The 25921-nt window shown below is 44.3% G+C and overlaps 1 protein-coding gene and 1 long non-coding RNA gene across 2 annotated transcripts in view; one reads left to right on the top strand and one right to left on the bottom strand.

The window, feature by feature from the left end:
• NUP133 (nucleoporin 133) overlaps nucleotides 1-25921 on the bottom strand; it is a 96126-nt gene that overhangs the window by 10419 nt on the left and 59786 nt on the right. Inside the window, exon 22 of the mRNA XM_075267767.1 lies at nucleotides 13668-13786. Coding sequence (XP_075123868.1) covers nucleotides 13668-13786 — 119 coding nt within the window. The remainder of the gene's footprint in view (nucleotides 1-13667; nucleotides 13787-25921) is intronic.
• LOC142197510 (uncharacterized) overlaps nucleotides 1-25921 on the top strand; it is a 61289-nt gene that overhangs the window by 11070 nt on the left and 24298 nt on the right. The gene's annotated exons all lie outside the window — the stretch shown is intronic.

Here is a 25921-nt window from a genome sequence, read left to right as displayed (position 1 = left end):
GCAGAAACATGAAGTACAATATTATTTTTAGCCTGCAATCCTTGTAACTGATACTATGAACTGGCCTTTTGTTTGTAATGCAATTATATTTTTACTGAAGTATGCATCTCATACTCTTAATCCACATAAAACTAAGTGTACACTGTGCTGTTTTTCTGTTCAGAATATTTTTTGAAACCAAAGCCAGCAGTAGCTTATGTAAGTCCATAAAAAGATGATCATCTCTGCACTGCTTCTATGATTTGTGGCTACCAAGGTTAGTTTCTTCTCCTATTAAAGTCCCATTTGAAATATACAACTTTTTATAACCCTCAAAATTAAAATTTCTATAAATTAAAGTACGATTTTAAAGCGTAACTCAGATTTTGGACAATATTTGAATTCTGGCAGTGTTTGTCTCATTAATAAATTTTGTAATATACTTTATTAAAGGGATCCTATCATTCAAACTCTTTTTTTTCTCACCAACATGTAGGAATAGCCTTAAGAAAGGCTATTCTTCTCCTACCTTTCGATGTATTCTCCGCGCCGCCATTCCGTAGAAATCCTAGTTTTGTCAGTATGCAAATGAGTTCTCTGACAGCACTGGGGACGGGCCACAGTGCTGTTTGAGCACTGGGGACGCCCCCAGTGCTGTGAGAGAACTCATTTGCATACTGACAAAAAAAACGTGATTTCAATGCGAACGGCGGCGTGGAGAAGACATTGAAAGATAGAAGAATAGCCTTTCTTAAGGCTATTCCTACGTGCTAGTGAGAATCTAGTGAGGATCCCTTTAACCCCTTCCCGCCGATGGCATTTTTTGATTTTCGTTTTTGACTCCCCTCCTTCTAAACCCCATAACTTTTTTATTTCTCCGCTCCCAGAGCCATATGAGGTCTTAATTTTTGCGGGACAATTTTTTCTTCATGATGCTACCATTAATTATTCTATATAATGTACTGGGAAGCAGGAAAAAAATTCAGAATGGGGTGGATTTGAAGAAAAAATGCATTTCTGCGACTTTCTCACGGGCTTTGGTTTTACGGCGTTCACTGTGCAGCCAAAATGACATGTCCCCTATATTCTGTGTTTTGGTATGGTTCCAGGGATACCAAATTTATATGGTTTTATTTACATTTTGACCCCTAAAAAAAATTCCAAAACTGTGTTAAAATTTTTTTTTTCTAAAAGTCGCCATATTCCGACGGCCGTAACTTTTTTTATACGTAAGTGTACGGGGATGCATAGGGCGTTTTTTTTTTTGCGGAGCCGGGTGTACTTTTTAGTTCTACCATTTTCGGGAAATGTTATTGCTTTGATCACTTTTTATTCAAATTTTTATCAGAATCAAAACAGTGAAAAAACGGCGGTTTGGCACTTTCGACTATTTTTCCCGCTACGGCGTTTACCGAACAGGAAAAATATTTTTATAGATTTATAGAGCGGGCGATTTCGGACGCGGGGATACCTAACATGTACACTCACCAGCCACTTTATTAGGTACACCATGCTAGTAACGGGTTGGACCCCCTTTTGCCTTCAGAACTGCCTCAATTCTTCGTGGCATAGATTCAACAAGGTGCTGGAAGCATTCCTCAGAGATTTTGGTCCATATTGACATGATGGCATCACACAGTTGCCGCAGATTTGTCGGCTGCACATCCATGATGCGAATCTCCCGTTCCACCACATCCCAAAGATGCTCTATTGGATTGAGATCTGGTGACTTTGGAGGCCATTGGAGTACAGTGAACTCATTGTCATGTTCAAGAAACCAGTCTGAGATGATTCCAGCTTTATGACATGGCGCATTATCCTGCTGAAAGTAGCCATCAGATGTTGGGTACATTGTGGTCATAAAGGGATGGACATGGTCAGCAACAATACTCAGGTAGGCTTTGGCGTTGCAACGATGCTCAATTGGTACCAAGGGGCCCAAAGAGTGCCAAGAAAATATTCCCCACACCATGACACCACCACCACCAGCCTGAACCGTTGATACAAGGCAGGATGGATCCATGCTTTCATGTTGTTGACGCCAAATTCTGACCCTACCATCCGAATGTCGCAGCAGAAATCGAGACTCATCAGACCAGGCAACGTTTTTCCAATCTTCAATTGTCCAATTTCGATGAGCTTGTGCAAATTGTAGCCTCAGTTTCCTGTTCTTAGCTGAAAGGAGTGGCACCCGGTGTGGTCTTCTGCTGCTGTAGCCCATCTGCCTCCAGGAGCCGGCGATCCCGGGCTTTGACCGCGATGGCCTTTGACCACGGCGCCGGAGGGGTTAATGCCTCCGATCGGTCCGGGGACCGATCGGAGGCATTAGAGCCGGTTGTCTACTGCTTAAAGCAGTAGACACCCGGCGGCTATGGCGGCCGCCCGGCTCCCGGGCGGTCGCCATAGTTACAGACCCGACATGCGCCGTACTATTACGGCGCATGTCGGGAAGGGGTTAACAAATTTTAGATCCTTTCTGTGAAATTCTGCATTTATTTTTTTTTTTTAAAACTCTCTCCGCTTGCTTCTGTATGGAGATCTGTTTCTGTCTCTCATTGAATGTTACTGTGTATGGGAGTACGGGCTGTGTAGCATGTAGAGAAAATGAGGAAAGGAACACTTCAGTTATATCTTGGATATTCTAAAATGTACAAACTTGCTTTTGGTGCCAAATGAAAGAGGAGATTTTATGCTTTCATATGACACTAAGGTTGCATTATTGCATATTATTTCCAGAGATATTACTGGTTGAACATACAGTTGAGATTAGGATATCTATTGTAGCTGTATAATATAGGATATAAAAATCCCAATCCTGACTGTTTTCAACCAATGATATCTCTGGAAATAATATAGATAGCACTGCATCCTTAGTGTCTTGAGGAAGAAGAGAATCTCCTCTTTCATGTGACACCAAAGCAAGTTTATATATTCACAGGAATATGGAGTCTAGTGACAAAAAGATATAAAATCTAGCTTTTAATAAATAAGTCTAAAATACATATATCGTGTGTATAGACGTCTAAGAATCAACAGATATATGAGGGAGACCGTGTTGTATCTGAGTGTGGCAATGAATGGCTACAGGTGCGTATTCTTAATTGAGATCGCGTGAGAGAAGGGGTGTATATTTCTATCTCCTCTCTCTTCACACTACTTTGATACAAAGTATTGACAAGTACGGGCGATTCACCATCAGAGCCGGCTGGAAATTGCAGTTATGGGAGCGTTCACACTACCGTCGGTGTCAGACATGTAGTGTCCGCTCCTAGTGTCCGCTCAAAATCTGTCACGGACATTAGGAGCGGACACTAGCTGTGTCCGTGACACCTGTCATTCATTTCAATGGGCATCGGGTGCGTTCTTTTGCACTCCGTGCCCGTCCTTCCCTGTCCGCAAGTGAAGATGTCCGACTTCTCAAGGGGACAGAAAAACCCGACATGCAGTTTTTTTACTTTGGTCTTCTGATATCATAGTTAGGGACTTACAGCTGTGGTTTTTAGGCCTATTAAGACTCCTGCGGAACCTGTCAATTCAGGGGAAACACGTTGAGCCAGTATAGGAGCCAGAACAGACTGTCAGTTAACATATTCCAGCGGTATATGCCAATAGCGGAACATTCTATTCATTTATCCGCCAGCATAGAGCTAGTATAGGAGCAAGAATATATCGTCAGTTAATATACTCCAGCGATATATGCCATCAGCGGAATATTCCATTTATGTACCCGCTGGCATATCTCTAATGACATTTCTAGATGTGTGTGTACTGTAGGCTATCCTTGTTTTTAGAAGATAGCGTGGCTATGTAATATATAGCTGCATTACACAGACAATCTATTAATCCCAGATGGAAACTAAAACTCTTGTGGTTTTTAGTGCAACCTGTGCTGTGTGAATTAGCCCAGTAGACAATAGCATGAACATTGACAAAATATGAGTGTATTCAGACAGTTCTGCCACTAGATGCAGGAGACATTCTCTTTCCCCAATATAAATACTAGGGCGAGAAGGGATTTTTTGCTTACGAGGGACCAGTGGTAGTTTTGTATCAAAATAATGTGAAGAGAAGAGATAGACATTTACACCCCCTTCTCTCAAGCAATATTAATTAAGAATACGCACCTGTAGCCATTCATTGCCACACTCACAGATACAACACGATCTCCCACATATATCTGTTGATTCTTAGACGTCTATACACACAATATATGTATTTTAGACTTATTAAAAGCTAAGTTTTATATCTTTTTTGTCACTAGACACCATAATTCTGTGAATATATATTCCTTTGTTTGGTGGATGACCTTCTGAGATAATACCAAAGCAAGTTTGTACGTTTTATGCTTAAACGGGTTTTACTAAAGATTTTTCAATAAAATACAAAACGAACAAAAAGAAATAAGTCGAGCAACAATGAAGGAGCATATAAGTCAGCAGGCTGGGAAGCCAAAAAGACCCCCCTCCACATAAACCAAATACAGCCCAACAGGAAGAAGAAAAGGGAATAAGAAGTGGACACGAAACCATCAAACAAACACAAGACAAGGACGAAGAAACCACAAAGAAGACGCAAGAAACAAGGAAAAAAGGGGGAGACTAAAACAACAGACGGCCATGATACACTCATGCGAAGGCAGTAGAGAAGGCAGACGATTCCTGGAACATAACCCAGGGACGCCATCGAAGTTCAAACTTGGAATAAGCGGGAGAGTCTTCCGCCACCAAGGTCTCCATCCGCTGAATAAGAAGGAACTCCTGGAGGAACTCAAGCAGGGAGGGAGGGGTAGAGCTGCGCCAGTGTCTTGGAATAACAGTCCTGGCGGCCGTGAGAAAGTGCCCCAGGAGGTCCTTCTTAATCTCCGACAGCCTGCCAGGGATGACTGACAGGAGTGCCAGCTGAGGAGAAGCAGCCACCGAGCGCCCACTGACCCTGGAATACAAAGAAAACACCGCGTCCCAGAAGGGGCGCAGAACGTCACAATCCCACCAAATGTGCAACATAGTGCCCCTAGCAGAGCCACAGCGCCAACATAAGTCCGAAACAGAAGGAAAAATCCTATGAAGAAGCACTGGACACCTATACCACCGGGACAGAATCTTATAATTCCTCTCCTGAGCGCTACACGGGAGGGCCATCTTATGAGAAAGCAAGAAGGACCTGTCCCAATCCGCAGATGACAGACTCACAGGAAGGTCGGCAGCCCAGGCGGCGACGTAGGGGGGGAGTTCCGCCGTGACATCTGAAAGGAGAACATCGTACAATAGCGAAAGAGCACGAGGAGGGGGAGTCCGTCGCCCAAAATAGGATTCTAAAGCTAAGGATGGAGAAGAGAGGCAAGAGGTGAGCGAGAACTGCTTCAGAAAGGACTGAAGTTGGGCGTACTCCAACCACGAGAGGCGCAGGTCAGGGTGAGAGCTACAGAGCTGGGCAAAAGGAAGAAGCGGAGAATCACCCGCCACCTCCTGAAGACGAGTACAATCCGCTCTGTCCCAACAGAGGAACCGATCAACAGAACAGCCAGGGGGGAACATAGGGTTGTCGAAGAGGGGAGTCAAAGGGCCCGGGACACGGGCCAAGCGGCCAGAAGAACAAACCAGATCCCACACTTTCAGGAAATGCGAAGGGAGAACGTAAAGGCCAGGGGACTTGGGGCGAAAGTGCGGTGGAATCCATGGCCAAGAGGATAGTGAGGACGATATAAGATCGAATTCGATGGAAACCCACTGCTTATCATGGCGACGGAATTGCCAATCAAACAGACGAAGCAGAACCGAGGCGCGATAGTAAAGGCGCACATCCGGAAGGCCAACGCCTCCCCTATACTTACGCCGGACAAGAGTACTGAACCCAAGTCTACTCCGAGAGGAGCCCCACACAAACCTCCCAAACAAGGACTGTACCCGAGCTAAAAAAGCGCGTGGAAGAGGGATGGGAAGGGCCTGGAACAAATACAGGAACCGGGGGAGGACATCCATCTTAAGGGCATGAATTCGGCCAAACCAAGAGGGGAGACGAACACCATAAGAACGTAGATCAGTAGCAATGGTATCCAAAAGTGGAAGATAATTAAGTTGGAACAGGAAGGCAGGATCAGGGGAAATGTGGATCCCCAAGTATTTGAAGGAGGAAGGTTGCCACCTAAAAGGGAAAGATCGCGCCAAGAAATCAGCCTCGGAAGGGGGAAGCGAGACATTAAGGGCCTCACTCTTAGACAAATTGACCTTAAAATTACTAAGGGCACCAAAACGGGAAAATTCGCGTAAGACAGCCGGAAACGATACCCGCGGTTCGGAGACATACAGCAGCAGGTCGTCTGCATACAGCGCCGCTTTAACCATACGGGATCCTAACTGTATACTGTGGACATCGGGGCAACGGCGCAGCGCCACCGCCAGATGCTCCATCACCAAAGCAAAGAGCAACGGCGAGAGGGGGCAACCTTGGCGGGTCCCGTTACGGACCGGGAAGGAATCCGAAATCACTCCGTTCGCCCGAACCCGCGCCGACGCGTTCCCATAGAGAGCCAAGATCTTGCCCAAAAATCCTGAGCCAATACCGATCTGTGCGAGGGTCTCCCGAAGAAATCCCCAATGGATGCGATCGAACGCCTTTTCGGCATCAATCGAAAGCAAACAAAGAGGAACCTTAGAGGAGCGGGCTACAGAGATGGCAAGGACAGTTTTGCAAACATTATCACGCGCTTCCCGACCCGGGATAAAGCCGACCTGATCACTATGAACCAAAGCGGGCATGAAGGGAGAAAGGCGATTCGCCAACAATTTCGCATACAATTTCACATCAATATTAATTAAGGAAATAGGCCGGTAACTCCCCGGACACACAGGATCCTTACCAGGCTTAGGAATCACAGTGATCAGAGCAGACAAAGATTGCGCAGCGAACGGAGACGAATCCCCCCACACTATTGAACACCCGCGCCAGATCCGGGGAAAGGAGAGAGCTGAAACACTTATAAAAACGAGCGGAGAACCCATCTGGTCCCGGCGCTTTACCCGCAGGTGTAGACTGAATTACCGCGGCGACTTCCTCTAACGAGAATGGCGTCTCAAGGGCTTCCGCATCAGAACAAGAAAGGGAGGGAAGAGCAGTGTCCGAGACATACTGACGGATCTAGTCTCTGAGCACCGATGGATCCAAATCCGCGTAATGACCGCGAATATCGTACAAGTTTGAATAAAACGAGCGGAACTCCGCGGCAATGTCAGTGGGATTATGAACAAGAACACCCGACCCAGTACGCAGACGCGGAACATACGCAGGGGAGTCTCGCGGATGGAGACGACGAGCCAACGAACGGCCACATTTATCAGCAAACTCATAATAATGTTTTTTAACGCGGTCCCTGAAGCGCAGATATTTCCCGTCCAAGAGGGTGCGAAGTTCCTCCCTAGCATTAATAAGTTCTGTGAAGGTTGAGCGGGAGCCAGTCTGTTTATGGGACAGCTCCAGGTCGTGGATCCGGTCCAAAAGGGCAGTAACCCCAATGGCACGCTCCCTCTTAAGACGAGCGCCATGCTGGATAAGAACCCCCCTCACCACGCATTTCAGAGCCTCCCATTGCATAGGGAGGGAAGTAGGATCAAGAGTATGATCAAGCCAAAAATTCCGGATGGTCTCCCCGACAGCCTCCTTACAGGAGAAGTCTTTCAATAGGCCCTCGATCAAGCGCCAGTTAAAAGGGCGACGCGACAAACCAGGAATGTCCAAGGACAAATGGACAGGGGCATGGTCCGACCAAAGAGCCGAGTCGATACGGACTACCGGGGACCAAGACAGGGCATGGTGGCTGATCAAGAAAAAGTCAATGCGACTATGCGAGTTATGAGCCGGGGAGAAATAAGTATAATCCCGACCCTGAGGGTGTAGAATATGCCAGACATCAACCAATTGTGAATTATGAAGGGCCGACAACAAGCGGCGCAATTGCGAGGGAGCGTGGAAGGGACGCGGGGGGGAGGAGTCAACATGAGGATCCAGAACGAAGTTAAAATCACCACCCAAAACCACAACCCCCTCACTGAAGTCTGCCAATCTGCGGATAAGGGACCTACAGTATGCCAACTGACCCTGGTTCGGGAGGTAGCAACCGGCCACGGTGAGAACCGTACCTCCCGTGCGCAATTTCAAGAAGAGGAACCTACCCTCGGGGTCGATACAGGTGTCCAGAACCTCATGCTGCAAGGAACGATGGATAGCAATCGAGACTCCCTTGGACTTAGCAGCTGGGTTGACGCTGTGGAACCACTTAGGGAAGTGACGGCTGCGAATATCCGGGACGTGGTCCTTCTTAAAATGGGTTTCCTGTAAAATAAGGACATGCGAGCGCTGTTTATGCAACCGATACAAAATCTGGTTACGCTTTTGAGGGACATTCAGGCCCCTAACATTGAGGGTGCAAAAGTTAACAGAGGACATGGCCAAAAGAAAAGAAAAGAGAGAAGAAAGGGACGAGACAACCGGGAGACAAACAGAGAACAATCAAGGGGGACAAACAAGAGAAGAGAAAGGAGAAGAAAAACAAACTGAAGAGAGACACAAAAGAAAGGAAAACAAGAAAAACAAAGACCAGCTAAGTAAGGTGGAGGGACGGACTCACAGAAAGGACAAACAAATAACGACCAACAGAGGCACAAAGAAGAGAGGGGAGAAAAGGGAAAAATAGTGACGAAAAAAAACACACAAAGAAAAAGAAAACCAACAAAACAGAAACCAACTAAGTGGGGTGGAGTAAAGAACTCCACACAGAGAGGGTGGGGAGAAGGCAAAGAAAGAAAGTTGCCAAAAACCACGCTAACAAAGCGTGGAGACCCCGGTGGGAAGCGGGCTTTTCCAAAAAAAAAAAAAGGGGAAGCAGACACCCCCTCCCCCCCCCCGGGCCCCCAGGCAAAAACACCGAAATAGAAAAAATAACATCTGACACAAAATAAAATAAAATGCCGACCAACAAAGCAGAACAAGAAAAACAAATCAACTGAAGAGTATGGGAGATACAACGGAACCAACCCAGGAGGAACACTAGAATGCTGCACAGAAAAATAAGCACAGTATACCCCAGTCCCTCCCGCGAGTCCCAACGTCCCAAAAAAAAAGGGGTCCAAACAGCAGAAACAGGCCCACTAGCTAGAAACAAAGTTCTCATGTAGAAGCACTAGGAGCATCCTGGGATGGGTCTGCCTCCTCGGAAGAACGGGTCTTACGACGCCTCCTAGGACGCCGCTGGGGGCGGAGAAGAGGAGCCGACAGGAGATCACCAGGAAACGGGGGCCACGAGAGGGCCGGGACGGAAGGGAGGCCCAAGGAAGAGGCAAAATGGAAGAGTTCATCCGGATGGGACATGGAGACAACACGACCGCCATGACGGACCTGAAGGCGGAAAGGAAAACCCCATGTATAGGGCACTTGATGCTGGGTAAGGACATCCAACAGAGGCTTCAGCGCCCTCCGCTTAGCGAGGGTGAGGCGGGACAAATCCGGGAGCAGCTGGAGCTCAGAGTCCTGAAACACAACCTTTGGAGCCTCACGTATTTTGCGCATAATCGCCTCCTTCAACTGGTACCTGTGGACCCTACAGATAACATCCCGGGGTCTAGCGTCGTCAGGCGGGCGGACGCCCAAAGAGCGATGCGCCCGGTCAAGTTCAATAGGCGAATCCAGGGGGACCCCCAAAACAGAATTAAAGATAGAACGCAGGGTAGAGTCCAGTTGCTGCGGACCGACAGATTCAGGAAGCCCACGCACTCTAATGTTATTACGCCGATTGCGATTCTCCAGATCATCCAGTGCATCAGACAAGAACCGCAGCTGTTGAGTATGAGAAGCAATGGTCGCCTCGTGGACAGAAAGCTGGGAGTTATGTGAGGAGGAGGCCGTCTCCAAGGAATCCACTCTGGTCTCCAACTGTTGAACAGATGAGCGGACAGCAGAAAGTTCCGATTTGTAGGACTGCTCCAACCGAGCCACATATGCCTCCATGTCAGACTTAGTGGGAACCGCCGCCAAGTGGGCACTGAGGCGACGGAGTTCGGAAAGAGTATCAGAGGCAGAAGTAGCGGGCTCGCCAACCCCAGCAGAGTCAGAAACATTTCGCAATCCAGTAGAATCCGACAGAGTAGCTGCATCAAAAGAACTGGCCAGGAGGGGTGGTGAGGAGGTAGCAGGAGGGGAGTCAGTTCCCCCAGGAGCACCAAGGGGGGGCGACAGTCCACGAGAGCCAGGAGGGCCACAGTCAGTCACAAGAGGACCAGGGGAAACAGAACCTGGGGCCTGGGCCCCCCTACCAGGACACGGGGAGGAGGACGGGGCCAACCAGGGAGGAGAGGACCCAGCAGGAGACCACGAGGGCCTGCCCTCCCCCCAGGTCAGACCAACAGGAGACACAGACATGGGCCCCAGAGAGGGGGACAATAGGGGGGCCGCAGGAGAAGGTGGCAGGGATGGCCAGGCGCCGTCAGCAGGCACGAGGGAGTTGCGGCCTACCTGCTCAGGCGAGTCCTGTGAGGCGTGCAGGGGAACTGGGCTGCAGGAAGCACGTGGCGGTGGCTGCAGGTCTCCGGCGGGGATGCGGTCCGGCACACCAGGTGAGGAAGAAGGCAGCCGCAGGTTCCCCTCAGTCAGAGCGGTGCAGGAGGACGGGGCACCGCTCGCACGCAGTGTCGGAAGCCACCCGGAACTGCGAAGGGGAGACGGCCGCCCGGCCGCGTGGGGCAGCTTCAGCCGCGGGTGCCATCTTGGGACCGGCAGCAGAGCCGTCACTCCGCGGCGTCCTGGAGAAGCGGGCCAGAGAAGCAATCCCGGAGGCCCCCGGAGGGGTAGAAGAGGAGCGCTGGGAAGACTTGCGGTTCTTCCCCATCTTCAGGTGAGTGACAGGAGAGCCGGTCGGCAGATATTCGGCGTTCTGTCGGAGGCCAGGGACGGAGCAGAGCGGTCACACGTCCTCACTCCTCCATGGCCAGGCCACGCCCCCTTGTACGTTTTATAACGTCAGAGATGTCCAACTGTTTGAAATGGCCGACCCTCATTTTCTCTACATTACACAGCCTGTACACAGTAGCATTCAGTGAGAGGCAAAAACAGCTCTCCATATGGAATCAAGAGAAAGAGTGGAAAGATGGGGGATTTCACAGAAAGCATCCAAGTCTATTACAAAATGTGTTGACACAAATACTGCCAGAAAAATCAAAAATTGACCAAAAGTTTAGTTACATTTTAAAGGGATTCTACCAATAAAATCTCTTTTTTTTTTTGTTGACACGTAGGAATAGCCTTAAGAAAGGCTATTCTTCTCCTACCTTTAGATGTCTTCTCCGCGCCGCCGTTCCGTAGAAATCCCGGTTTTCGTCGGTCTGCAAATGAGTTCTCTCGAAGAACTGGGGGCAGCCCCAAGCGCTTAAACAGCACTGGGGGTGGCCCCAATGCTGCGAGAGAACTCTCCAGCGACGCCTCCATCTTCTTCAGGAACGTCCTCTTCACGCGTTGTCTTCCGGCGTAGGCGGTCAAACTTCAGTACTCTTTATATTTTAATTCTTTTTTTTTTTTTTGTTTTCTTGCACTCTCTTTATAGTTTGTGTGAAAGCACTTCAATATGTTTATTTTACATCCAGAAACAAAAACGTTTCACTCTTGTATCAGACCTTTATCGAATGCAGCCAGGAATAAGGAGCAGTATAAGTCACATCTGCGCCCCGGGTCTCCGTTATGCACGTTTCCGTTTCCTGCCCGAAACTGGACAGGAGACGGAAACCTGCAGGCATTTTTCAAGCCGATTCAAATAAATGGGTTTGAAAAGTCTCCGGCCGTGAGCGCTTTGAGTTCTCCGCGGTGAAACAGTTTTTTTTTTTTTTTTTTTAACCGGACACAAAGTCGGACATGCAGGATTTTGTGTACGGTTTAAAAAAAACGTTTTCATCGCGGAGAGCCCAAAACGCTCACTGGCGCTCACGGCCGGACATGGTCTGACGGGTTTCAGTCTTCTGTCTGCAGAAGACGGAAACCTGGGAACGGAGACCGAACGCTGGTGTGAACCCAGCGTCATTCTGCTCCTTATTCCTAACTGCATCTGATAAACTGACGAAGGTCTGATACAAGAACAAAACGTTTTTGTTTCTGGATTACAAACAATGGAGTACTTTCACACAAACTATAAAGGGACTGTCAGAGTTTTCTTTATACATTGGAACACAAAAAGAGGGAACCAACTGTCCCACAAAGGTTGAAATATTCAGCATACACATTAGTATAAAATAGTATCTTTTATTCATGAAAATTCATTTCTAAAAATACATAAATACACAAGATGTATATTATTAACACACAGACACAAATATATTCAGCGCAAACTGGGGCAGCCAACACAAGCGGTTGAAGAAGGCCGGTGATTCGTGCCGAAACGCGCGTCGGGTTGGTTACAGCCTCACTAGCGGGTCTCTGGACTCTATGTCAGCCATGGGTAAGAGATGTATTTCCCATCCCTAGGCACTTTTTACTGCTGGGCGATATGCTCGTTTGTACTTGTTACTACACGCCCACCAGTTTATGAAATTGCTCGGCACTGTCTTCACCTATATCCCTTTGTGACATTTTCCCCTTATCCTCTTGAAATCGCACACTATGTGCTTGCATGACTCTATGATTCAAGGAGAGGGAAAAGGGGTCTATGTATATGTATGTATATAACTGTATACATGTTGAGATTCTAGTGCTGTTACCTATATGGTTTGGTGCCTGGTAGGATTTGCCAGTAGTTTCACCCGCTTGTGTTGGCTGCCCCAGTTTGCGCTGAATATATTTGTGTCTGTGTGTTAATAATATACATCTTGTGTATTTATGTATTTTTAGAAATGAATTTTCATGAATAAAAAAAACTATTTTATACTAATGTGTATGCTGAATATTTCAACCTTTGTGGGACAGTTGGTTCCCTCTTTTTTTTGTTTCTATAGTGTTTCTGGTTGAAATATGCTTTTTTCAATTGGGCCTATTTATGAGAGTTAAATATGTGTAATTAATGCTTTATACTCTCTTGTGCTATGCTTTTTCTCTTTTTTTCTCTGTTTATACATTGGAACACAGTAGTCCTGAGGTGCTCAGATAGGGACTAGATCAGAGTGCCATTTTCACTATATTTATAATAGTGTAGTTATCATTGACATGCAGAGATTTACAAAACTGCAACAGATTTTTTTCTGCAATGTGTGGATGGGATTAACCAGAATACTGTCCCCAGCCTAAAAAAAAAAAAAAAAAAAAAAAAAGAGTATTCTAGATAAAATACATTTACACTTGTCCAGAGCATAGGGGAAACAACACTCAGACCCCTGACGATCACAACAACTGGGTAGTTTGGCATCTCCTATTTGAACTGAAGCAGCGGTCATAAGTAAAATATCCCCTATTATGTGACTAGGGTTTAACTTGTTATAATTAGAGATGATCGAGTACTGTTCGGATCAGCCGATCCGAACAGCACGCTCCATAGAAATGAATGGATGCACCTGGTACTTCCGCTTTGACGGCGGCCGGCCGCTTAACCCCCCGCGTGCCGGCTACGTCCATTCATTTCTATGCGAGCGTGCTGTTCGGATCGGCTGATCCGAACAGTACTCACTCATCTCTAGTTATAATCAATGTTAATAATAACGGAAGACACTAGTGGAGTTAAATCTTACCTTGATTAAGGTTAATGGTGATAATAGAGGCATTACATTCAATTCCCATCTTTTGTTCTCCAAAATCTGCTTAGGCAGTGTCTCTTGGTAAAGAAGAAAACGTTCTTGATTTGAAATTTCTACAGAAAAGAAAAATCTGTTATTTATTTATAACAAATAAGATGCATAATAATGCAAACTAATAACATAGACAAGAGGAAAAGTTTCTTGATTTCCCATGAACATAACCATATTTAACTCTATCCTGTCTCAGACATTTTTTTTATTTTTGTTTTTTTACTAGCTGCCTTCCAAAAGTCATATACATATATATATTTTTTTAATTTAATTGTACTTTGTAATGGTACCATTTAATATTCCATATCATGTACTGGGAATCAAAAAAATAATTCAAAATGGGGTGGTATTAGAGAAAAACTGCATGTGAACCATCTTCTGTGTTTTGTGTTTACAGTTAGGTAAGATCACAGTGATAATAGTTTTTTAAATCAAAAACTTTGAAAACCAGCAAAAATTTTTTTTGCAATATTCTGACACTAATGATTTTTTGATACTTCCAAATATAGATGCGTCTAAGACATCAACACAACTCTTGGGCCACACGGTGGCTCAGTGGTTAGCACTGCAGTCTTGCAGCCCTGAAGTCCTTGGTTCGAATCCTGCCAAAGGCAAAAAAACAAAACAAAAAACATCTGCAAGGAGTTTGTATGTTCTCCCCGTGGATTTCCTCCCATGCTCCAAAGACCTACTGATAGGGTAAAAAATAAAAATAAAATTGTACATTGTGAGTTCTATGTGGGGCTCACAATCTACTTAAAATAAATAAATCAATACAACGCTTATGCAGTCTATGGGAAATTCACAGCATGGATTTTGTGACAGGCAAGCCTCAATAGATATATGCCTATGACAGGCCAGAGAGTCTTCAGAAGGCTCTCAGATGTACTGTACTGGAGGGGTGGGGGACTGCAATCAGAGGGACATGGGGGTTCGGGTGGGGGTGGCATGGGGCACACTGACTTTAAATGCCTGTGACCAGAGAAGACTGATCGTGGACTTCAGTTCGGGATCGATAATTAAAGTGGCAACATTCTCCTTCCTATTACAGTGGATATTGGCAAAGGGGTTAAAGGGGTATTCCCACGTCGCATACTTACCAGTCTTCGTTTCTGTGAATTCTTCTGTCTTCCGGCTTTGTCTCGTCATTGGTGGGCGGGGTCACATATGCAAAGCCAAGCGGCGAGATGCCGCCGGCCCTGCGTGCGCGCTCATATACCAGTCTAGCCTTGACAGAGCAAATACAGACCTGACAGGGTGTCGGGTCTGTATTCGCATTGTGAAGGCTAGACTGGTGTATGAGCGTGCACGCAGGGCCAGCGGCATCTCGCGCGCTTGGCTTTGTATATGTGACCCCGGAGCGGAATAACAGCATCGCTTCTGCCGCTGCTGGCTTCATGCAGGGCAGAAGCATAGAGATGTTGCTGACTTCACTTGTGCCGGCATCTAACCATGCATTGGCGGCCCCTTCCCCCCAAAGGGTAAACTACCTCCCCTCCCACCAGGCTCACTCCCGTGCACTTAGCCCCTCCTCCCTCCCCCTGAGAGCAGGCAGACACATCACTTGACTCAGGAGCAGTGGCCAAACAAAGCAATTTTGCTGAAGCAATGTATTTAGGAAAAGTCTTACATTCACATTAACAAGCAGTATAGATAGGATCCTTGTGATGGGACAACCCCTTTAAGTTTGAAGACAACTGTAAGTTAAAAATATTGAAAATAAGCAACTCAAAATTTAGCAGAGTAATTAAAGTCTTATGCTGGGTTCACACTACCACCACTGTCTGCCCTGGGGTTTCTGTCGTAAACCTCAGGGAAACTGGACAGGGGATGGCTTGCCGACAGTCAGCTTCAAAATCCATTCATTTGAATAGGTCTTTAACCCCTTAGAGACACAGCCCAAAAGTGACTTAAGGACCAGGCCTCTTTTTTCAAAACTGACATGTGTCACTTTAAATGGCAATAGCTTTGAGACGCTTTAACTTACACAAGTGATTCTGAGATTGTTTTTTTGTGACATATTGTACTTCATGTCAGTAGAAAATTTTTGTCGATATTTTTTGCCTTTGATTATGAAAAAATAGGAAATTTGATGAAAATTTGGAAAAAAGTGCAGTTTTCAAACTTTGAAATTGCAAGCCTTTCAAATGGAAAGCCATACTACCCAAATTTTTTGATAAATATAATTAACCATGTCTCTGATTTATGTAGAAGTCAAATTTTAATCACCCTTTCATTTTTTTCAGATATTATAAGGCTTACAAGTCAAGCAGTGATTTTCCAAATTTTCAAGAAAATTTCCAAAACACATTTTTCAAGGGACCAGTTCAGTTTTGAAGGGAACTTGAGAGGCCTCTCTTGTAAAAACCCCCATAAGTCACCCCATTCTCAAAACTGCACTCCTGAAAGAATCCAAAACAGCAGTTAGAAAGTTTCTTAACCCTTTCAGCATTTCACAGCAATTAAAACAAAATGGAGGTCAAATTTACATTTTTCAATTTCTATCACTAATATATTCATTTAGCCCTAGAATTTACACATTTACTAAGGGTTAAAGGAGAAATTGCACCCCACATTTTGTTACGCAATTTCTCCCGAACACGGCAATACCCCATATGTGCTGGTACCCTAATGTACGGGCACACGGTCGCTCTCAGAACGGATGGAGCGCTAATTGGATTTTGTAGGCCAGATTTTGCTAAAATAGATTGCAGGCACCATGTTCCTTTTGCAGAGCCCCCAAGGTGCCAAAACAGTGGAAACCCCCAAAATGTGACCCCATTTTGGAAACTAGACCCCTCAAGGAATTTATCAAGGGGTATAGTGAGCACTTTGACCCTACAGGAGTGTAACAGAATTGGCCCAACAAAAGGAAAAAAGTGACATATTTTTTGCTATAAAATGTAGCTTTAACCCCAAATTATGCATTTCCACAAGGGGTTAAAAGAGAAAATGCACCCCACAAGTTGTCAAGCATTTTCTCCCAAAAACAGGAATGCCCCACATGTGGATGTAAAGTGATCTATGGGCACGCTGTAAGGTCCAGAGCGGAAGGAGTGCTATTGGGATTTTGGAGGGCAAATTTAGCTTGAGTTTGTACAAGGCACCATGTTGCATTTGGAGAGCCCCTGAAGTGCCAGAACAGTAGAAACCCCCCCAAAATGACCCCATTTTGGAAACTAGACCCCTCAAGGAATTTATCAAGGGGTATAGTGAGCACTTGAACCCTACAGGTGCTTCACAGATTTTTTTACCATTGAGAAGTGAAAATGAAAAATTACTTTTTTTTATAATAAAATGTCACTGTAGCCCCAAATGTTTCATCTTCACAAGGGGTTAAAGGAGAAATTGCACCCCACATTTTGTTACGCAATTTCTCCCGAACACGGCAATACCCCATATGTGCTGGTACCCTAATGTACGGGCACACGGTCGCTCTCAGAACGGATGGAGCGCTAATTGGATTTTGTAGGCCAGATTTTGCTAAAATAGATTGCAGGCACCATGTTCCTTTTGCAGAGCCCCCAAGGTGCCAAAACAGTGGAAACCCCCAAAATGTGACCCCATTTTGGAAACTAGACCCCTCAAGGAATTTATCAAGGGGTATAGTGAGCACTTTGACCCTACAGGAGTGTAACAGAATTGGCCCAACAAAAGGAAAAGTGACATTTTTTTGCTATAAAATGTAGCTTTAACCCCAAATTATGCATTTCCACAAGGGGTTAAAAGAGAAAATGCACCCCACAAATTGTCAAGCATTTTCTCCCAACTACAGAAATGCCCCACATGTGGACGTAAAGTGATGTATGGTCACACAGTGGGATAGAACAATAGTTGGAGGGTAGATTTGGCTGAAATTGGTTTTAGTTACCATGTCACATTTGTAGAGGCCTTGAAGTGCCAAAACAGTGGAAACCCCCAAAATGTGACCCCATTTTGGAAACTAGACCCCTTGACTTCAGTGACGTTAGTGTTAAATTACACCTCTTAAAAAATTTACCAAGAAGTATAGCAAACATTTGGATGCAGCTTGTATGGCAATAATTTATTATCCAGAAATTACTGCATAACCGGATGAAAGTAATTGTGTGCAGAGTACGTGATGGTATAAGGAGGCGATATTCCATGGAAAATAAATTCTAAAATTAATATTCCATGGAAGTGTGGTACAATCTAAAGCACTCCTTCATGCACAGGCCAGGTTTATCAGGGCAGGTGTCACACTGATAAGTGGTGTCTCTCCTTATTCCTCTTTTGTAACACACTCTGCATCTTTTCTGAGTTTTCCCTTTTTTAGCAGTTTGGGGGACTTCACCGGGAAAATGTTGCCCTGGTACAATACGGGAACCATGAGTTTCAGAAGTACTGGGGCCTGGCACTTCTAGGTCCCCAAATATCAGGGACTTGATAATTGCCTCCTGAAACTCAAGGAAAGTTCCTGTGTGGCCTGCACATCGTGATAGCACGTAAGAGTTATACAATGCCATCTGAACCATGTGCACGGCCAGTTTTTTGTACCACACTCTTGTTTTTCACATGGCACTGTAGGGCTTTAGGACTTGATCAGATAGATCAACCCCTCCCATGTACCTATTGTATGCCAGGATGCAGTCTGGCTTGGAGACAGTGGTACTGGTGCCACGCAGAGGGACAGAGGTGCTGCCGCTGCCATTAGCTGTGGTCAGTACAAGGACATCCCTCTTGTCCCTATACTTGACCAGCAGCATATTCTCATTGCAGACGGCACTACTCTCACCCTTTCTGAGGCGCTGCTCAATATGTGCCCTAGGGAGGCCTCTTTGATTTCTGCGCACAGTCCCACAAGCTGCAGTTCCTCTAGAACTCAGGGACCTAAAGAGTGGGATGCTGGTGTAAAAGTTATCCACATAGAGGTGATAACCCTTGTCCAGCAGTGGGTGCATCAAATCCCACACAATTTTCCCACTAACTCCTAGGATTGGGGGGCAGTCTGGGGGCTCAATCCTTGTGTCCCTTCCTTCATACACCCTAAATTTATAAGTGTATCCTGAACTGCTCTCACTAGCTTATACATTTTAATGCCATACCGTGCCCGCTTACTGGGCAAGTATTGGCAGAATTTTAGCCTCCCTTTGAAAATGATCAGAGACTCATCAATTGCAATGTTCTGATCAGGGATGTAGGACTCTGCAAATTTGGAACTAAAGTGGTCAATGACTGGCCTAACTTTGTATAAGCGGTCAAAATTTGGGGCATCTTGGGGCGGGCACTGGGAATTATCATTATAATGAATGAACTTTAGGGTACTTTCAAACCGCTTCCTGGACATAGCCATTTGATAGATTGGAGTGTTGTGCAAGACGTCTGTACTCCAATACTGACGAATTTTAGGTTTTTTCACTATGCCCATATGCAGAATAAGACCCCAGAAAATCTTCATTTCTGCTGCATTTACTGGGGTCCAGTTCTGTGGCCTGGCATAGGAAGAGGTGGCATTTTGTTCCAAAAATTGTTCAGCGTACAAATTCGTTTGGGCCACCATAAGATCTACAAACTCATCAGAGAAAAAGATTTTGAAAAAGTCATTTTCTCTGAAGCCCTCAGTCTCAATTTGTATTCCTGACCGGGCAACAAAGTCAGGAAGCTGAGGCTCATAATTTTCTGGGGGTGGGGTCCACATGGGCTCTACAGGTGGGGCAACTAACTCAGCAATTGTTCTGGGGCGCCTCCTTTGGGGTTGCTCATCACTGGAGGAGGAGGAGGAGGAGGAGGAAGAAGAGGAAAAATAAAGGAATGGGGCATTTTCCTCTTCTCCCTCGCTGGCGGTATCAGTGTCAGAGGCCAGTATGGCGTACGCCTCTTCTACTGAAAACCTTCTTTGGGATGATTGGGACATTTTTGTGTGTGTGTGGTGTTTTACTTGAGTATATAAAACTTTATTTCTTGAAACTTTATTTCTTGAAACTTTATTTCTTTGAAACTTTTTCAGTGTGGGGTGTGTGTTGTGCTTTAACACGTGTATTTTATGTAAAAAAAAAAAACAAAAAAAACCTTCCCTTCTATCAAAAATGGAGCTATATATAGATTGAAAAAAAAACTGAGCCAAAAATCACAAATGTGACCAATAACGTATATTTTATTACTGGTCAATTTGCGGTGGCGAGTTTTACAAAAAAAAAAGCTTGTGCACACACAAAATTCTCTTTTCTACCTACTAGAAAAAAAAACTGCCCCCAAAATCACAAATGTGACCAGTAACGTATATTTTATTACTGGTCAATTTGCGGTGGCGAGTTTTAAAAAAAAAAAAAGCTTGTGCACAAACAAAATTCTCTTTTCTACCTACTAGAAAAAAAAACTGAGCCAAAAATCACAAATGTGACCAGTAACGTATATTTTATTACTGGTCAATTTGCGGTGGCGAGTTTTACAAAAAAAAAAAAGCTTGTGCACAAACAAAAAAAAAAGAAAAGGAAAAACAAATGCAAAAATGCAAAAAAACCTAACAAAAAAAAAAAAATTTGGAGAAATGCCAAAAAGGGCTTTCTCAAAAAGGGGAGGGAGGTGAGTCTCTTTTCTGCACAGAATGCAGAGTTTAGGACCCAGAAGCTGGAGGAGCCAGACAGTCTCAGATGCCTCGGTCAGGAAAGGGTGGAGAGGAGATGGGAGGGGGGGCGGGAGACGGCAGAGGGGAGAGATGGGCAGTAGAGGGCTGGCTGGGAGAGGACCTAGGACGTCTGGCAGAATTGATGTCTGATCGAGGTATGACGCAGCGGTAACGCAGCAATCTCACGCACAGCGCTCACAGGGCAGCACGGGTTCTGCTCTGCTCGTAATTCCCAGAGGGAGTGATGTAAGCAGAGCAGTGCCCGAAGTTTACACTGCCCTGCACGCCATTGATTGGTCAATCTGCCATGATGCTGGCAGATTGACCAATTAAAACATCTGGAGGGGGTCGCACCACTGTACGCCCCCCAAACACTCGACAGGGATTGGTGCAAGGTGTAGCTCCAATCACTGTCACTTTTGTACCGATCTGTCGGCACAGATCATTGGATCTGTGCCGGCAAGCTGCAATTGGACATTGCGAAGCAATCGTCCAATTGCAGCGATCCACGTGGCAGGGAGGGGGTTAAATCTCCCGATTCATGTAAAGAAAGTTGTCTGCTGTCATGGACAGCAGCAACCTTCTTACAGTTTCCGTGTCTTGAGACACGGAGGCTGTTTATAACCATGACGTATTATTACTTCATGGTGCGCGAAGTACCTCGCGTCCATGACGTAATAGTACGTCAAAGGTCGCTAAGGGGTTAAATGTGACTGCCGATGTCAGTATGTGGTCATAAAGCAAAAGCAGCGGTGTCCGCCTGGAAACAGTTTTTATTTTTTTTGCAAAGACAAAAAGTCCCGCATGTAAAAAAAAAAAAAAAAAAAAAAAAAAAAAAAAAATCAGAATGGAGTAGAATTGGAAAAAAGACCAAAACTATATTTGTGTGACGTGTCTGATGGTCTTTGTTTATATGATGTTCACGTGCAGGCAAAATAACATGACGTATCTGTATTCTATGGGTCAGTATGATTCCGGGATTTAGGTTTTATCCCCTTAAAATAAATCCAAAACCTATTTCTTGGCGTCGCCATATTCTGACACCCATAACATCTTCATCTGCCGCTGTATAGGGATGCAAACAGTATTGTTTGTGGGGCCACATGTACCTTTTAGTTATACCATTTTGGAGAATGTCTGATGTTTTGATTGATTTTTATTTAAGTTTTTATAGGACGTGAAACGGAAAAAAACCCTTTTGACTCTTTAGATTTTTTTTTCCCACCGTATGGGAAAAATATTTTTATATGTTTGTAGACAAAGCCTCTTAGGACGCAGGGATGTTTCATACATTTATATTTGTTGTTTGATTATTATTATTATTATTTCAAACCTAGGGAAAGGGGATACATTTGAAAATTTTTTTTCATTGTTTTTCATATTTTTAAAAACTGTACATTATTATTTCTTTAACTGTTTTATTAGCCCTCCCTAGAGGGCTTGAACCTACAATCCTTTAATTTCAAATCCAATAGACCGCCATACAACTATATAGAAGCCTATGGGAGATTTGCTACATAGCTAGTGAGGCTGGTCATAGGCTAGCCTCAATAGCTATTATACAATAATACATACCTTCATTAGGTTCCTGGCGGTCAGTGAAACAGAACAGCTCCCGTGATCGCACCGCATTGGAGACGTCCTGCACAATCAAAGGCCAAAATCTATCTTTGGGATATAGGTATCCTGAGCAGCAATGCCCATGATCAGAGTGATTTGGAACATTAGGTTCACTGTAGAATACGCCATTTTTAAAGACCTGACTTAGTACAGCAAATGTTGGGAAGGGTTTTAAAATGTAAAAAGTTTTAAAAAGTACAAAGTTTTTATACTCACAAATTATTTATTTAGCAATGTTTATACCTAGAAAAATACTTTAAGTCAAATGACTGATTGTAGAAGCCAGACTTTTTGCCCAATAAATCAAAGAAAACATTTTTTGCAGCTCCAGCAGACACTGACTAATACTATTCTGGGGAATGTCTGATGGTTTGATCACTTTTCACTCAAGTTTATTTAGCTACTAAAGTGATGAAAAAACTACCACTTGGCTATTTTGATTTCTTTTTTCCTGCTACAGTGTTTACCATATGGCATAAATAGCTTTATATTTTAATAGTTCACACATTTTTAAAAGTTTTTATTTTTATATGTGATATAGGGAAAGGGGGTGATTTTTCTGGATCTCTCAGCAGCATTTGACACTGTTGACCATCAACTCCTCCTCACTATGCTCCGCTCAGTCGGCCTCAAGGACGCCGCAATCTCCTGGTTTTCCTCTTATCTCTCAGACCGAAATTCAGTATATTATTTGCTGGCTGTTTCTTCCCCTTGCCGTTGGGGGGTTTCTCAGGGCTCATTCCTAGACCCCCTGCTCCTCTCTCTCTCTATAAAGCCCCCATTAGACTAACCATCACCAGATTTTACTTATGCTATCAGCTCTATGCTGATGATACACAATTATACACATCTTCTCGTGATATTACCCCTGCACTAATATAGAACACCAATGACTGTCTTTCTGCTGTCTCAAATATTATGTGTTTGCTTTATCTGAAACTGAATCTCTCAAAGACTGAACTACTACTGTTTCCACCATCTAATAGCTCTATCCCTGATATTTCCATTGCAGTCTCAGGCCGCAGCAAGCAGGCTGCCTCGGGGTTGTGTTTGACTCAGACCTTTCCTTCACCCCCCATATCCAGTCACTCACACACACGCTAGAGTCATCTTGACCTCAAAAACATCTCCAGAATACTCCCTTTTCTTACCAGAGATACATTAAAGACACTTGTTGCTCTGGTTCATTCTCGCTTTGACTACTGCAACTTCCTTTTAATCGGTTTTCCCCTTACTAAACTCCCCCCTCTACAATCTATTCTGAATGCAGCGGCCAGGCTCATCTATCAGTGTAGATGCTACAGCGATGCCTCCGGTCTGTGTCAGTCACTACATTGGCTGCCTATTCATTACAGAATGCAATATAAACTTATCACGCTCATCTACAAGGCTCTCCATAATGCTGCACCTTCCTACATTTCTTCCCTCATCTCTGTCTATCATTCAACCCGTGCTTATAAGCTCTTGCAAGCAGGGTCCTCAGTCCCATTGTGTGACGTGACTATTTCTTTGTAATGTGTCTTTTTGTCTATACTTGCGGAATTTGTTGGTGCTATATAAGTAAAATGTATTATTATTATTATTATTATTATTATTAAGGACCCAAGTTTCCATAAGTATAATTGACATGCTGTGATTTCCAAAACCATGACCATTTTGGATATCGCAGCATGTCCGCTGCACATATTTTTCTGCAAATTGGGGATGCGATTCGCTAGACTCCCATCCCCATTGTTGTGATTGTACAACAAATTTTATTCCGCTATATTTCCGCCACGTGGGGCACCGCCTTAGTTCTGCAGGAGCTAGAACTGATGTTCAGCAAACTTATGCTTGGTTCACACATCAGTATGCCATCCGTCCATTTGAATTCATTTTGAGACTTTAAAACAGACTGATGCACATACTGATTGTATACTGACACCTTTTTATGCTGATAGCAAATGATGTCATATAATAAATGTCCTTATCTCTACTCTGTTTACAATTGTTACTTTTAACCCTATAGAGACACAGCTCAAAAGTGACTTGAGGACCAGGCCTCTTTTTTCAAAACTGACATGTGTCACTTTAAATGGCAATAACTTTGAGACGCTTTAACTTACACAAGTGATTCTGAGATTGTTTTTTCGTAACACATTGTACTTCATGTCAGTAGTAAATTTTTGTCAATATGTTTTGTCTTTCATTATGAAAAAATAGCAAATTTGGTGAAAATTTTGAAAAAAATGCAGTTTTCAAACTTTGAAATTGCAAGCCTTTCAAATAGAAATCCATACTACCCAAATTTTTTCATAAACATAATTAACCATGTCTCTGATTTATGTAGCAATCAAATTTTAATCACCCTTTCATTTTTTTCAGATATTATAAGGCTTACAAGTCAAGCAGTAATTTTCCAAATTTTCAAGAAAATTTCCAAAACACATTTTTCAAGGGACCAGTTCAGTTCTGAAGGGTACTTGAAAGGCCTCTCTAATAAAACCCCCCGAAAATCACTCCATTCTAAAAACTGCACTCTTGAAAGAATCCAAAACAGCAGTTAGAAAGTTTCTTAACCCTTTCAGCATTTCACAACAATTACAACAAAATGGAGGTCAAATTTACATTTTTCAATTTCTGTCACTAATATATTCATTTAGCCCTAGAATTTACACATTTACTAAGGGTTAAAGGAGAAACTGCACCCCACATTTTGTTACACAATTTCCCCCGAACACGATAATACCCCATATGTGCTGGTACCCTAATGTACGGGCACACGATCGCTCTCAGAACGGATGGAGCGCTAATTGGATTTTGTAGGCCAGATTTTGCTACAATACTTTTCAGGCGCCATGTCCCGTTTGCAAAGCCCCCAAGGTGCCAAAACAGTGGAAACCCCCAAAATGTCACCCCATTTTGGAAACTAGACCCCTCAAGGAATTTATCAAGGGGTATAGTGAGCCCTTGGACCCTACAGGTGTTTCACAGATTTTTTTACCATTGAGATGTGAAAATGAAAAATTACTTTTTTTTATAATAAAATGTCACTGTAGCCCCAAATTTTTCATCTTCACAAGGGGTTAAAGGAAAAATTGCACCCCCCATTTTGTTACAAAATTTCTCCCGAACACGACAATACCCCGTATGTGCTGGTACCCTAATGTACGGGCACACAATCGCTCTCACAACGGATGGAGCGCTAATTGGATTTCGTAGGCCAGATTTTGCTAGAATACTTTTCAGGCACCATGTCCCGTTTGCAGAGCTCCCAAGGTGCCAAAACAGTGGAAACCCCCAAATGTGACCCCATTTTGGAAACTATACCCCTCAAAGAATTTACTAAGGGGTATAGTGAGCACTTTGACCCTACAGGAGTGTAACAGAATTGGCCCAACAAAAGGAAAAGTGACATTTTTTGCTATAAAATGTTGCTTTAACCCCAAATTTTGCATTTCCACAAGGGGTTAAAAGAGAAAATGCACCCCAAAAATTGTCAAGCATTTTCTCCCAACTACAGAAATGCCCCTTATGTGGATGTAAAGTGATGTATGGGCACACTGTAAGGTCCAGAGCTGAAGGATCGCTATTGGGATTTTAGAGGGCAAATTTAGCTGAAATCTGTTTCAGGCACCATGTTGCATTTGGAGAGCCCCTGAAGTGCTAGAACAGTGGAAACCCCCCTCCCCAAATGACCCCATTTTGAAAACTAGACCCCTCAAGGAATTTATCAAGGGGTTTAGTGAGCACTTGGACCCTACAGGTGTTTCACAGATTTTTTTTTTACCATTGAGATGTGAAAATGAAAAATTACTTTTTTCCAATAAATCGTCCATTTAGCGCCATATTTTTAATTTTTACAAGTAGTTAGAGAATTAAAAGCCCCCCAGTTTGTCACACAATGTCTCCTGAACACGGCAATACCCCATATGTGGCCATAATCTGCTGTATGGGAACATGGCGGGGCTCAGAATGGAAAGAGGGCTATTTGGCTTTTGAGGGCAGTTTT

The sequence above is a fragment of the Leptodactylus fuscus genome, chromosome 3 (genome assembly GCF_031893055.1).
Source record: "Leptodactylus fuscus isolate aLepFus1 chromosome 3, aLepFus1.hap2, whole genome shotgun sequence".
Classification (NCBI taxonomy): Eukaryota; Metazoa; Chordata; class Amphibia; order Anura; family Leptodactylidae; genus Leptodactylus; species Leptodactylus fuscus.
Note: the sequence above shows the minus strand (reverse complement) of the source record. Positions and strands in the feature narration are given on the sequence as shown.